This window comes from Giraffa tippelskirchi, chromosome 7, assembly GCF_054371585.1.
Source record: "Giraffa tippelskirchi isolate mGirTip1 chromosome 7, T2T-mGirTip1v1.2.pri, whole genome shotgun sequence".
In the NCBI taxonomy this organism is placed as follows: Eukaryota; Metazoa; Chordata; class Mammalia; order Artiodactyla; family Giraffidae; genus Giraffa; species Giraffa tippelskirchi.
In genome coordinates, this window is record NC_137281.1 from 107,989,222 (window position 1) to 108,003,904 (window position 14,683).

At 39.7% G+C, this 14,683-nt stretch overlaps 1 protein-coding gene across 50 annotated transcripts in view; it reads left to right on the plus strand.

The window, feature by feature from the left end:
• The window catches only part of CSNK1G1 (casein kinase 1 gamma 1), a 165,457-nt gene that overhangs the window by 131,052 nt on the left and 19,722 nt on the right, over nucleotides 1–14,683 (plus strand). For 28 of the 50 annotated variants that reach the window (XR_014058837.1, XR_014058836.1, XM_081507406.1 and 25 more), the window contains one exon: nucleotides 801–905. Coding sequence is in view for 47 of the 50 variants with exons in the window: in XM_081507406.1 (XP_081363532.1) it covers nucleotides 801–905 (105 nt within the window). In the remaining 3 variants the exon portion in view is untranslated. Of the gene's footprint in view, nucleotides 1–800; nucleotides 906–3,561; nucleotides 5,494–13,550; nucleotides 13,662–14,683 lie in introns of those variants that run through there. The other 22 variants (XR_014058835.1, XM_081507367.1, XM_081507372.1 and 19 more) reach the window with 3 other exon arrangements.

Consider the following 14,683-nt stretch of genomic DNA (forward strand, 5'->3'; position numbering starts at 1 on the left):
GTGATGCCATAGGTTGCTCTCACTAGAGCAGTAAGGGAGTTACTCCTGCTGTGTTTTTAAGATTATGACCACTGTGACCTAAAATACCAGAATTTAAGTCAGGTTTTTAAAAATTATTTATTTATTTTTGGCTGTGCTGGGTCTTCTTGCTCTGCGCAGGCTTTCTCTAGCTGTGGAGAGCAGGAGCTACTCTCCAGTTGTGATGCACGGGCGTCTCATTGCAGTGACTTCTCTTGTTGTGGAGCATGAGCTTTAGGGCACACGGGCTCAAACTTGTGGTGCAAGGGCTTAGTTGCCCCGCGGTATGCGAGAACTTAGTTCCCAGATCAGAGATTGAGCCCGTGTCCCTTGCATTGACCTGTGGATTCTTAAGCAACAGACAAGTCCCAAGTCAGTTTTTAAGAAGAAATTTAGTTTGAATGATCCAGGAGCTGGTACTCGATAAGCTGTTAAGGTACCTGACTTCTGTCAGACTGGAGCCCAATGCCTGAGGAAACTTCTGAATTTGCTCTTATAGTCTACGGTCCAAGGACTTGAGGGAATGCTAACAGTCGTCACTGTGGGATGTTCTTATTCTTTTCAAAGATGTGCTCCTCTCCAATGAACTGTTGAGGACCAAACTGTCTCCCTTTTGTAGCTAAGCAAACTGTTGAGAAGGCAAGATTTGAAACTGGCCTTGGTGTAATGATAATAGTAATACTAATGACTACTATTCTGTTAGAATTAGAATGATGCTGTCCTTTGCACAGTATTAAGTTGGACCTGTTTTCCCCAATTGACTTTTTGTTACATTTTTCCAGCCCACTCCGGTAGGGTCAGTTCATGTAGATTCTGGTGCATCTGCCATAACTCGAGAAAGCCACACACACAGGGATCGGCCATCACAACAGCCTCTACGAAATCAGGTATGTATTGGACCTTTATTATTTCAGAAATCCCACTTCTTCATGACTAATATTAAAACCCCAATTCTTTAGCTTCTCTGCTGAAGTGTGTATACTAAAAAGAAAGACAGAGGGCTTACTGTTACTCACATTTGTGGTGCAGCATTCCAGCATCCCTCAGGGTTGTGTAAGGCCACTGAGATGCGGCCAGATGTCTTACCTGAAGCATCCACACTAGAGAAGCTGGGCCTGTCAGAATCTGTTGACTGAAAGGGACAGTTTGCCACAGTTCCTAAGACACTGGATGGATAGACAGGTAGCCCACCTAGGGTCTCATCTGTAGTCCAGTGTGGAGCTCTCACCCCAGCTGGTTTTTCCTTGGTGATTAAGAAGGGTGGGTAATTTGGAATTCCAGCTGATGTAGGTATGAACTGGCACCTCTGCCCCACCTCTGATCTTGTGTCCAGGGTAATTTTACAGCCTGCCAGGATCTGGGCCTGTAGTGCAGACACAGCTTTGCTTTAGACCGTTCCAGAGAGGGCAATGTCGTGCGTCCTTCAGTGTTCACGGTTTGGGAAGTTAGTGGTTAAGTGAGAAGTTTCTCTTAACCTAAAGACAGAGGAGGCAAACACACCAAAAAAAAAATCAAATTTGACAGCATTAAAGAAAGGGATAACTCGTTGGGAAGTAAATATGATAAAGCCTTATGACATACATATTGTTAAGAGAAAAATCAGTACCTCAATAAATAAAGAAGCACTGAATAATAAACAGACACACACACATAATCATTATCACCTATCAAATTAGCTTGTTTACCTTTATCCCTGACTTCACTGTTTTATATTCACAGACATTTTTACAATAAAATGCAAAAATCACTTCTCTCACAGATGTACCTGTGAAAGTATGTAGGTTAAAAATAGTATGTAGAATCCAGGTGCCCCTCCAAAACAAAACAAAACAAAGTACTATATTGAGGTGTATACACACACACATACATGCATATATACACAGTGAAGTACATACACAGATACAGATAGACTCACCACTAAGTACATACTTGTGGCAAAATGTGTGGCATGTTGGATAAGAAAAAACATATAAAGGAAAGAATTCTACGTATTAGTGGATAAAGGAGAGAGTAGGTTGGCAAAAAAGATTTAGCAAACTGTGTCTACTAGTTGGGTCTAGAGTTACTTGGCTAGTGATTCTATTTTGACTAACTTGTGATCTGACAGCAGAGTACTGTTGACTTCTGCAGTTCTCCCCTACTGCTCTTTTAAAAAATATTGAACTTTCCTGGTGGTCCACTGGTTGAGACTCTGAGGTCCCAATGCAGGGGGCACAGGTTCAGTCCCTGGTTGGGGAACTGGGATCCCATATGTTGCCCAGTATAGCCAAAAAAGCTTTTTTTTTTTTTTAACAATAATAATAAAAATTAAAGTAAAAGTGTGTAGAGTGCACAGTTCAACTGACATTCTTACACATTGCTCTTGACTTTGAAAATTGTTACAAATTCCCTAGAAAGTAGTTTGATAAAGTTATAAACCTCTCTGAAAGAATAATTTTACTTCTTAGAATCAATTATAATAAAACAATTCAAGATAAACTGCCACAATACCAGAGTTTTAGAAATGATCCACATTTCCAGTTATAAGAGAATGGTTACAGATCTGTTCAAATCTTTTATCAAATAAACTGAGTTGTGATAAAATGAATTGTAATGCATTTATTCAGTGGAATATTGTTAGCCACTTAAAAAAATATTTAGGAAAACTTGTAGCAACCTGAAAATGTTTTATGGTTGTATAGTAAAGAAATCACAATACAAAATTAGAAATACCTCATGATTCCCTTCAGGGGAAAAGAAAATGAGGAAGTCAGTTGGAGGCTGCTGCTAAGTCGCTTCAGTCGTGTCCGACTCTGTGCAACCCCGTAGATGACAGCCCACCAGGCTCCTCCATCCCTGGGATTCTCCAGGCAAGAATACTGGAGTGGGTTGCCATTTCCTTCTCCAATGCATGCATGCATGCTAAGTCGCTTCAGTCGTGTCAGACTCTGTGCAACCCTATGGACAGAAGCCCACCAGGCTCCTCTGTCCATAGGATTCTCTAGGCAAGAATACTGGAGTGGGTTGCCATTTCCTTCTCCACAATCGGAGGAGATAATACCAAAATATTAAGAGGAGTAGAGTTGGAAGTCATAGTACTGTGGTAATATTTTTCCAAACTATACTATAATGAAGTTATGTTACCTTATAATGAAAAATACATTTAAATAGTAAAGGTATGAAAGAAATGAAAAAATGTTAAATAGTCAGTGAAGGCATAACATATCTGCCTGCTTGTGTTTTTAGAATATTTGAAAACTAAAATATGTTTTTCCTTTAGTTCCCCTTGTCTTTTCTGCTTCAGTGAATTCATAATTAACATTGCTCTTTTGAATGAATTTTAAAGGTATAGGTAAAAGAGGTGGTTGAAAACCTACGTTGCCAGGATGGAATATGAGATCATACCTAGTGTCTGAGTAAAAAGTACAGTGAATTTCAGTGTACTTTTAAGTGAAAGGTCATTAAACCAGAATATGTAATTAAGAGATCTCATGTACGATGCAGGAACCTTCTTTTTGTAGAGTTGAGTCTTAAAAGCCTGTGCGATTTTTTTTTTTCTTTTAGGGTTTTTCGTGTCCCGTGGCTGCTAAGAAATTTCCCACATCAGTGCACATTTTATACCTCCTTTCCAGAAGAATTCTGACTTTTTGCTGGGTAGAATTACCTCTGCACTGTGCACTGTGGGTAAATGGATTTCTAGTGTCTATTCAGCCTTTACACTGTATCTTAGTGTGTGGTCTCATTGCTTTTGTTCCATCTTTAGGGCTGTTTCCTTATGCACTTTTTCTTTTTGTTAAGACTAATTCTTTTCAAGTTTTGAAATCAGCAAAAGAAGAAAGTAAAATCTCTCCTTGAGAGAGATTGAAGGTATTTACTTTAGGGACAGCTAACCTTGTTTTTTAGCAATTTTGACTTAGCAATCTAGCAGAAGACTTTCTATGACAAAGTATGTCCTGGAGATACCAAAATATATAGGGAGTCCTTGTCCTAACAGAACTGACAAGCAGATAAGCCAAGTAGCCAGATGACTTATAACACAAGGCAAAATGAATGATTTATCTCCAGGGATTGGAAGAAGGAAACTTTTCATCTGGTCTGAGCATGACAAAGAATTTGACGAAAGAAGCTGCACTTGAAAGGCTCTTGAAAGAAAGAACTGGGTGGAAATGAAAGAGGCATTCCAAGCAAAAAGGAAACATGAGCTACAGTGAATTATCTAGTTCCATTTTGCTAAAATATATCCTGTGAATAAAGGAGACAAGCCTAGGAAAATAGCTTGGAGCCATTGGATAAATCTCCTGAAATATGGGGCTGCTGAAGAGTTAGTATTTAATTTCAGTAGAGAATAGGTACTAGAGGGTTTCAAACTGAAGAGTGATTAGAGCAAAACGTTGCTTTAGAAATCTTTTGACTTGTAAGGTGATAATAACCTAGCAGCCAGTATGGAGACCAACGAAGACAGTAAATTCCCTTGAGAGGTAAAGGTGGCCTATATAGACTATAGTGGTGAAAGGGAAATAATCTGTCAGAATTAGGAGCTCACACGTCGGGCAGTGTTGAGGGAGAAGGATGAGTCAGAGCTGGTGCTGTGCTTTCCAGCTGAAGGTGGATGGCAGGCAGAGAGGCTGGCTCTCAGAAGAAAACCTGAGTGATCTTTGGAGATGACTTTGATGGTAATGCCTGAAGAGCCTGCTTATTCTGAGTACATCTGCCCATCAGTTGTGTGGTAGGGGAGGGAGCCTGGGATCAGCAGTCTTTGTTTAGTTATCTACTTTGAGTAGAAGAAGGATGAGAAGCTCAGAACTTGCTTTTAGCTTATCCCAAGACTTAGGCTGTAGGACATTTAAACTTTTGGGGGCCTCAGCTGCCACAAATGGTGAGTCTTGTAAGGACAGAGATTTTTGTTTTGTTCACTACTATATCCCTAACACCTGAAAGAATATCTGGAACAATAGGCACTCAAGAAATAATTATTTGAATGATAAATGAATTTTAATCTGTCAGATGAGAAGTTTAGATGAAATCAGATGTTTGTTTAAAATATAGATTTTTATTTACCCTTCCAAAAAAAATAAATTTTAAACTTTTCTTTCTTCTTGTTTTTTCTGTTTCCAAAAAGTCTCATTCTGCCTTGTTTGGCAGTCAGAGTAGGGCTAGATTGTCTGCTCAAGGGGAAAGGTTTAAAGAAATACATCACCGACTTCCGTAGTGATCTAATGGTGAAGAATTCACCTGCCAACGTAGGGGACACAGTTTTGATCCCTAGTCTGGGAAGATTCCACACGCTGTGGAGCAGCTAAGCCCAGGCACAACAACTCCTAAAGCCTGCGTACCTGGAGCCCTTGCTCCACAACAAGAGAAGCAACCATAGTGAGAAGCCCACACACCATGACAAAGCGTAGTCCCCTCCTGCTGCCACAGAGAGGTCTCCGCCTCTCTGCCACTAGAGAAAGCCCAAGCGCAGCAACGAAGACCCACCATGAATAAATAAATAAATGTTTCTGAAAAAACAAAAAGACATAACAGGGTTTTGCTGCAAAGCAAATTCAGGATAATGTATTAGTTCTGCTCCATCACATTGGGGGTTTTCAGAGAAATTTTGCTTCACTGGTCTATAATGTAGTTACATTGAATTGAATTGAATACTGTTTGGTTCCTAGATGCAGTAATAGATCCTAACCATGATGGCCAAAGAACTGCATTTAAACTCATATATATTGGATCTGTATTTTAAAACTATCTTAATACCAGATGCTTAAGAATAATTTCTTTGAACGTTAAGTTACACAACTAGAGAATTGTAATTAAGTCATGAGTTTGGGTAGAATAAATATTTCTAAAAGCTAAATCCACTCAAAAGGGTCCCAACAGGTTAGTCATTTCTGTAATTTTACCCTGAGTATTTGTCCTTGCTCAGTTCCAAGACAGTCTTGCCATGACTCAGGTTCCTCTTAAAGAGCTCGGCATTACCATTCATTAGAAAGACAATGAAAACTTTTAATAGTTCTGCCTGTTTCTACCTGACAAAGCTTCCCTTGGATTTGCTGATGAAATTCGATCAGGAAGTAAGTCCTGCCCGGATCCAGACAGCTTCTGTTAATGTGCAGTGTGTGGTACTGTTGAAGGTTTTATGCAGTGTGTTTGTTCAACATGCTAAATATAGCATATCGCGTTGACTGGCATGTGCGTGCAGCAGCACACATCCTTTCAGAACTTTTAGCTTGTGACCATCCTTACGCAGGTAGATGCTACACAAATATATACTTCTGTGGTTCAGCAGTTTTGATAGTTTCCTTTTTCTCCCATAGATCCCTTTTATTTGGTAGATTTTCTGTAGGCATTTTAAGAAGGACTACTTGGGCCAAAAGGTTAGGAAGAACAGATCTGTTACAGAAGAACTATACAAAAAAGATCTTCATGACCCAGATAACCACAATGGTGTGATCACTCACCTAGAGCCAGACATCCTGGAATGCAAAGTCAGGTGGGCCTTAGGAAACATCACTATGAACAAAGCTAGTGGAGGTGATGGAATTCCAGTTGAGCTATTTCAAATCCTAAAAGATGATGCTGTGAAAGTGCTACAGTCAATATGCCAGCAAATCTGGAAAACTCAGCAGTGGCCACAGGATTAGAAAAGGTCAGTTTTCATTCCAATCCCAAAGAAAGGCAATGCCAAGGAATGTTCAAACTACCACACAATTGCATTCATCTCACATGCTAGCAAAGTAATGCTCAAAATTCTCCAAGCCAGGCTTCAACAGTACGTGAGTCATGAACTTCCTGATGTTCAAGCTGGATTTAGAAAAGGCAGAGGAACCAGAGATCAAATTCCCAGCATCCGTTGGATCATTGAAAAAGCAAGAGAGTTCCAGGAAAACATCTACTTCTGCTTTATTGACTGTGGATCACAACAAACTATGGAAAATTCTTAAAGAGATGGGATTACCAGACCACCTGACCTGCCTCCTGAGAAATCTGTATGCAGGTCAAGAAGCAACAGTTAGAACCGGACAAGAAACAACAGACTGGTTCTAAATTGGGAAAGGAGTATGTCAAGGCTGTATATTGTCACCCTGCTAATTTAACTTATATGCACAGTACATCATGCAAAATGCTGGGCTGGATGAAGCACAAGCTGGAGTCAAGATTTCCGGGAGAAATATCAATAACCTCAAATATGCAGATGATACACCCTTATGGCAGAAAGTGAAGAAGAACTAAAGAGCCTCTTGATGAAAGTGAAAGAGGAGAGTGAAAAAGTTGATTTAAAACTCAACATTCAGAAAACTAAGGTCATGGCATCTGGTCCCATTACTTCATGGCAAATATATGGGGAAACAATGGAAACAGTGAGAGACTGTTTTGGGGGGCTCCAAAATTACTGGAGATGGTGACTGCAGCCATGAAATTAAAAGACGCTTGCTCCTTGGAAGGAAAGCTATGACCAACCTAGACAGCATATTAAAAAGCAGAGACATTACTTTGCCAACAAAAGTCCATTTAGTCAAAGCTATGGTTTTTCCAGTGGTCATGTATGGATGTGAGAGTTGGACTATAAACAAAACTGAGTGCTGAAGAATTGATGCTTTTGAACTGTGATGTTAGAGAAGACTGTTGAGAGTCCCTTGGACTGCAAGGAGATCCAACCAGTCTATCCTAAAGGAAATCAGTCCTGAATATTCATTGGAAGGACTAATGCTGAAGCTGAAACTCCAATACTTTGGCCACCTAACGCGAAGAACTGACTCATGTCAGTCCATGGGGTCGCAAAGAGTCAGACACGACTGAGTGACTGAACTGAACTGAAGAGTCATATTGGCTGTCGAGAATTACGAAATTCTACCCAGCACAGTGTCCTACCCCTGATAATACTGAATCCTCAAATACTGCTGCTGCTGCTAAGTCGCTTCAGTCTTGTCCGACTCTGTGCGACCCCATAGACGACAGCCCACCAGGCTCCGCTACTTACTGATTTTTATAGGAGCAGCATATGTTTAAGGAAGAGAAGATCGTATTGAATTCTGAAGAAGATATGCCTCAATAAAAGTATAACTTGTATTTGTTCTGTTTCTTAAGGAATATATAGCCTTAGAAAAATAACGCTGTGGTTTAGTGCTGTGGTGCTTATTAATGAATGAAGCTTCTCATAAGCTTAGCTTTTCCAAAGGGGAGGTTAGGCCGGATTGCTAAGTAGATGGTCAGAGATCTTCATGAAATGAATTCCTTTACTATTACTTTTTCAAGTCCATTAGCCTTAAAAAAAAAAAAAAAAAAGAAGAAGCCGTTGAATTCACAGTTCCTTTTCTTTCACAGAGTACTGCCTGGTTTTCAGTGAGGTTCAGCGTTTCCTAGTTTAAGGGGCAGATGTGTTTGTGCAGAGATCTCTTGCCTACTTCTGACCATGTGCGATTTCCTGACTGGCTGCCTGTTGTCCAGCGGGAGCTCAGGTGTGGAGACTGCACTCTTGCCCTGCTTGCCTCCATCACAGAGCTCAGTGCAGAATGAGCCATCATCCCTCCTCATGGCTGGGACCTAAACTCCAGGGGGTATTGCAAGAAACAAATGCACAACTGAAATAGTCGTTTTCTTAGCTTCTCCCCTTGAGTGACGTAGTCTCTGCTGCTCACCTCTGCTCACTCTCTCTCTTTTTTTTCTTGTAATAGGCTCATACTGGAGTAGTTATCTGTCTGTCTATTTAGTTGTGGCTGTGCTGGGTCTTTGTTGCTGCTCACAGACTCTCTCTGGCTTCTCACTGTAGTGGCTTCTCTTATCGCACAGCACCTGCAGGCTTAGTAGTTGTGGCATAGGGCCTAGTTGCCCCTCGGCGTGTGGGATCTTAGTTCTCAGACCAGGGATCAAACCCATGTCCCTTGCATTGGCAGGTGGATTCTTCTTGTTTTTGTTGTTTTTAATATTATTTATTTATGTTTATACTTTATTTAATTTTATTTTTGGTTGTGGTGGGTCTTCATCTTCTGTAGTTGCAGTGCATGGACTTCTCATTGCAGTGGCTTCTCTTGCTGTGGAGCACAGGCTCTAGGCACACAGGCTTCAGTCGTTGGAGCGCTTGGGCTCAGGGGTTGTGGCTCACAGGCCCAAGAGTGTGCAGGCTTCAGTAGTAGTAACTTGCAGACTCTAGAGCCTGGGCTCAGTAGTGTGGCACACAGGCTTAGTTACTCTGCAGCATGTGGAATCTTCCCAGGCCAGGGATCAAACGTTTGTCCCCTGCACTGGCAGGTGGGTTCTTAACCACTGGACCACCAAGGAAGTCCCTTACCTCCACTCTTAATTCTCTGTTACATATTAAAAGTTTTCTTCTGTCTGTATGCGTTGTTCAGTACTTTGTATGTCAGTATACACCCTGTGTTCTGAGGCATCTCCTTGTAGAAGGGTGACTCTGCAGTAATCCTACCTAGATAAATCATCATTCCATACAGAAGGTGTCTTATGCCATTTTGAGTAAGAATAAGACAAGATGTGAGTAGAGAATTTCAAACCTTTATGATAGTTTCTGTGATTTTTTTTCCCAGAACTTCACAGAATTGATACCACTGTCTCTGTGGGCCTATATAGTATTGGGCTTGGAAATAATCCCCTCCAGATTGTTATCAATGATGTTCTGATATCTCTGATATTTGATCAAGTTTGTAGAAAACAGGAACTCACTATTGGTACAGCTGACAGGTTGCATGTAACAATCCCTGTCTGGCGTAGGAAAATTGGTTCTATTTCATGAGCTTTATAATATAGTATATTTAATATGCTGCATTAAAATTTTGAAAGTGTGGTAAAACAGTGTAATCTAGTGTATTCATTACTAACCTTTTGGTCCTATTTAATCTCTATTTTTGTTAATTACAGTTGAAGACTGTGATTATATAATGAAGTCTAGAAGATTGACATGGGAGGCAACTTTTAAAAGTATTTTAGGAGCCATAAAGTAAAATGGATGAGATCTATTTTATAGATTGAATCAAAATTAATTTTCAAAATAACTCTATATAATAAAGAATAAGATTTGGTGGTTTGTTTGCTACAATGGGAGGAAGATATTTGCCTGTCTTCTGCTTTAGAAAATTTGCTTTATCACCAAAAAAAATTTGAGATAATTTTCAAGCCGTAGACAGAGGTGGTTATCTGAGGTGTTCTCAGACTACTTTCTTGCCCTCCCATTAGGATCATTCTCTCCACTGTCTGTCTATGAATCCCTGCCAAGTGGTTGTTCGAAGATGCTCATTTCCTCTGCCCTAGGCAAAGGGATGGTTTCAGCTTTTTACACTAAAAAAGTGCAGTCGCTCAGTCGTGTCTGACTCTTTGCGACCCCATGGACTGTAGCCTACCAGGCTCCTCAGTCCATGGGATTTTCCAGACAAGAATGCTGGAGTGGGTTGCCATTTCCTTCTCCAGGGGATCTTCCCAACCCAGGGATTGAACCTGGATCTCCCGCATTGTAGGCAGACGCTTTACCGTCTGAGCTACCAGGGAAGCCCTATTTTTTACACTAAGCTTTCATGTTTTCCCTAAACTGTTTTTTGTAGCTTTGCTTTTGATTTATGCTCTGCTCGGTTGCTGCTTTTTTTTTGTTTCCATGTTCACCTACTACATAGTAAACCAAGCATTTCCATGCAGGTAATACAATCCCAGCTGAAGATTTTAAAGCGTTACCCCAAGGAATTCCCACTACTTGAGATTCCTGCTGGTGCCTTTGGGGACTTATACACTCCGTGTGGACCTTTGCCTTTGAAGTAATGCAGAGAGATTGGTTTTGTTGAATGACTCTCCTGATCGCTTTTTAGAGAGACATGTTGCATGAATGATTTTTTACCAGTGAAGGCTTTACATGATGATCTCCTCCACCGGTTTGTTTGATACATAACTGGCTCCTGTGCTGATTACGCCTATCGTAACTCCTGTGTATATAGCATCGCCTAGAGTACCTTTCAAGGACAGGTAGACTAGCAGAATTCTGTAGTTGTTGACATTCTTTGGTTTCATTTAGCTTCTAGGCACTCAGTTGCTTTCTAAAACTGGCAAATGAATCCTTCTACTTACATCAGCTTCTAGATACCAGTCCAAGCCTTTAAATTCTAAGAAAGAGTAGCTGTAGAGTTTAGCATTATGGTGACAGTAGTTCCCAGAATAGTAAACCAACAACCCTGAGTTCAGATCTCTCTCTCTTGGTTTTGCTCTTTTCAGTGGATATAGAAGGCATCAGAGGGCAGTGGGATGGTGCCATGTATTCTTCACTTTTCACAGTGGAAGCGTTTATGAAGCAATGTGGAATGCTAGCATTATTTTTCTCTCTTCAAAAGACAAATAGAACATTGCTTTGAGGATGGAGATGGAGTGTAACTTTAAGGCCTTTGAAAAAAATGTCTTGCTATTTTCATTTAGACAAAAATCTTAATTATTTCAACAAGTTACCTGTTTAGCTAGAATGAATATAAGCAAGTACATATCCCTGGGAATCAGATGGTAGCATCAGATCAGACTTCTGATATATATTTCAGGATAAACAGAATTAATAGCTGGTCCAGCTGCCCGAGGTTTTGTTAAGCGTAAAAGAATGAGTGTTTTCTATATGTTTCATCTCCCCTAAAAACAAATGCAAAACAAACTTTTCATGAGAGAAGTATTGCACTGAACATGTATCATAGAACTCAAAACAGCCCCAAATGACTTAAAAATGTCTGGATGTTTTCTAAGCATTTAAATTTTTTGAGGACAAACAATTCTATATAGTAGTTTAGAAGCTTAAATAATCTACTTAAATATTATAAGAAAATTTATAAAGTCCTAGAGAGAACTGAAGAGGCTATCACTAATAGATATTAGTTATAGATATTACTTATAATATTAGAAGAACAGATAATTGTCTCAAATCTCCAGTAGTGGAATAAATGAGATTAAGCACTCCTAGGCGATGGATATTAGTTTATAAAATAATTATGATTATGTTGTAAACCACAGTCTTATTTTGGGGAAATGAAACATCTGAACTTCTCTTGGCAGGATTAATTGGGGTAGGGAGATATTTGGGGTAGCTTTGATTCTCTCAAATATGATTGGCAGAGTGAAACTAAACTTTTCTCTTGTTAGAGTATATAGCAAGCAAGTTAATACAGCTGCCTTCTTATAGAGGAATATCAGAAAACATGGCCAGCGTCTTTTATAGTGCTGTTACCCATGTGACTTCATACTCCGTTAGTTAAGAAGATGAGTAAGTTGCAGCTGGTATATGATGCCTTTTTTTATTTTGGGTGGTCAAAGCCTTTTTGTGATTTGTAGATGAGCTTAAAACCACTCTTTGTCAATGAGTTCCAGAAGGGGGTGAGTGAAATGGAACCTCAAACTACTACTATTTCAGTCTTCATCCCCCCCCAACTTTTTTTTTTTTTAGAAGAATACAACATTTATAGCTATATTTCTAATATTTATAGCATCCTTACTGGTTTTCATGCAGAGCAGCAATATAACATCCCAACCCCTGCTGCTGTTTATATCAACAGCAATTAAAATTTGATTTACTAATCTCTCATTGCTGCCTCTCCAGTACCTCATTTTTCATTTTTGTAGAGCCTTAGGACTGTTACAGTTGAGCACTATAATGTTAACACCTCCTCAGCCATCTGGTATGGGGGAAGAGGCACCTAAACAGATTGTTCAGAACAGATATGACCTATGAGCAAGATTAGAATAGTGTGAGATCTAAAAAACAGGTAAAGAAGGAATGAAAAGAGCCTGACTGACAGCAAAGGTGAAAGCAGGACCCAAGAAGATTTTGAATCAAAAGCCCTCCTTTTGCTGGGAAAAGATCTGCCTTTTGCTTTCTAGAAGAAAATAGCTTATGTAGTCTTATCTAAACTTGTTCTAATTCCAGACTGGAAAGTGATAACTAGAGGAATCTGAAGAACGTTGTAGCCTTATTTTCCCTCATCTTTTCTTGACCTCTGAACCTATTTTTGAAGAGAGACTTCGCTCATCCTTTTAGAAAAGAAAGCATATTCCCGCTACTGCTCATTTTATATTGAGTTTAAAGTCTTCTGGAAGTTTAAGAGTAGTGGGCTCCCTATTCAAAGAAAAGATTTACTATTTTAATTCCTAGTGCTTGGAATTTTCTGTATTGACTACTACATATTTAGGTAGATCTTTAATCAGTGAAATGATTTTAAGTATGATTATTCCTTTGTGCAGCAATCCTAACTTTCTGAATTTGGTCTGTTTAGTGGCTACTGAAATTTTACTAATATGGAGGCTAACAGATGATTCCAGCTTTTGATAGATTTTCTTTCTTAACCTCCTCTTGTGGTGATTATTGTTTGTCTGTGTCTCGGCAAGGTTGGTATGTTAGAGACAGTTATGTGTTGACTTGTTAGGCTGAAATGAATGTAGCCAAGCTTTTTCTCAGTGCTTTGCAGCAGTTGTTAGTTCAAAATCCAAAACAAAAACAAAACCCGTAGGGACACTAATGTACTTGATTTTGTAATTGCTTGCTGTTGCTTCACCTTTCCTTCCATATCTTGCTCTCATGCTTCCTAATGCCTGAGCAGACTGCATCGTCAGAGCGCCGAGGAGAGTGGGAAATCCAGCCGAGCCGGCAGACCAATACCTCGTACCTGACGTCTCACTTGGCCGCAGACCGCCATGGGGGATCAGTGCAGGTACTCACTGCCTTCCTTGCCTTCTCCTGGCCCTCCCAGCTTGGCTGGTAGAATGTTGGCTTGCTTCTGAAACTCGGGTTCCTTTAGAATGGAGTCTCACAGTAAGGTTGAGCTGCTCTTGCAGTTAACTGCATATCTCTGTGCTGATTTTCTACTGTGGTGCATTGTAAGAATCACTTGTTGAGATGATTGCTGGTTGTTGTAATTGACTAAGAAATATGTATATGATTTCTGATACTAATTTCTGGTGAAATTAATCCTTCAACCTTGATCCACTCATGATAGACCATAAAATAATGTCAAGGTAGAAGTCTGTTAGTGTCAAGTCTGGAAACTGTAAAGATCTGAGCCATTTAAAATAAGTATTTGGAGCATAGAGGACTGCATATGTAGCTCATTCTCTGATGTATGTGCCCTAGCACATAAAGACAAATTGTTTATTGATCTCACTCAACCATTTATGAGTGGGAACTCAAGGAGTTGGGCTGTGTTCTTTTTTCCTTCCTCGAATAATTATTTCTGATTTCCTTTGGACTATTTTGAATTTTTATTCTCTCTTATACTTAAGAACATCTTGTGTCTCTTAACTTTTCACTCGTCACTATTTTAATAATCTTAACCTGATTGTTTTTCTCATACTGTTAAGTGACGGCACCAATTGGGGCACACAGGTGAACCCAGAGCTTCCGAATATAAATTCTTATTCTTAAAAGGGGATAGGTAAGCCTTTTGCATAAAGAAATGCATCTTGATAGGCTGATTATTTAAGATACATCTGTACATGGACTGACTTACTGAAGATCGTTATTCAAAGGACAGCTTTGACCTGTAAACCAAAAATGTTCTCATAGGAGCATCTAGGTAAAAATGATGGATTGAAGACAGCCCCATCTGAAATAACACTAAAAGAATGATAAGGAGGTTTTTTTTTTAAAGGCATAAATCCATATAAGAATGGAGAAAACAGACAAGGAGGCAACAGCAGTCAAACGTTAGAAGCTGGATAGCAGATGGGCAATTAT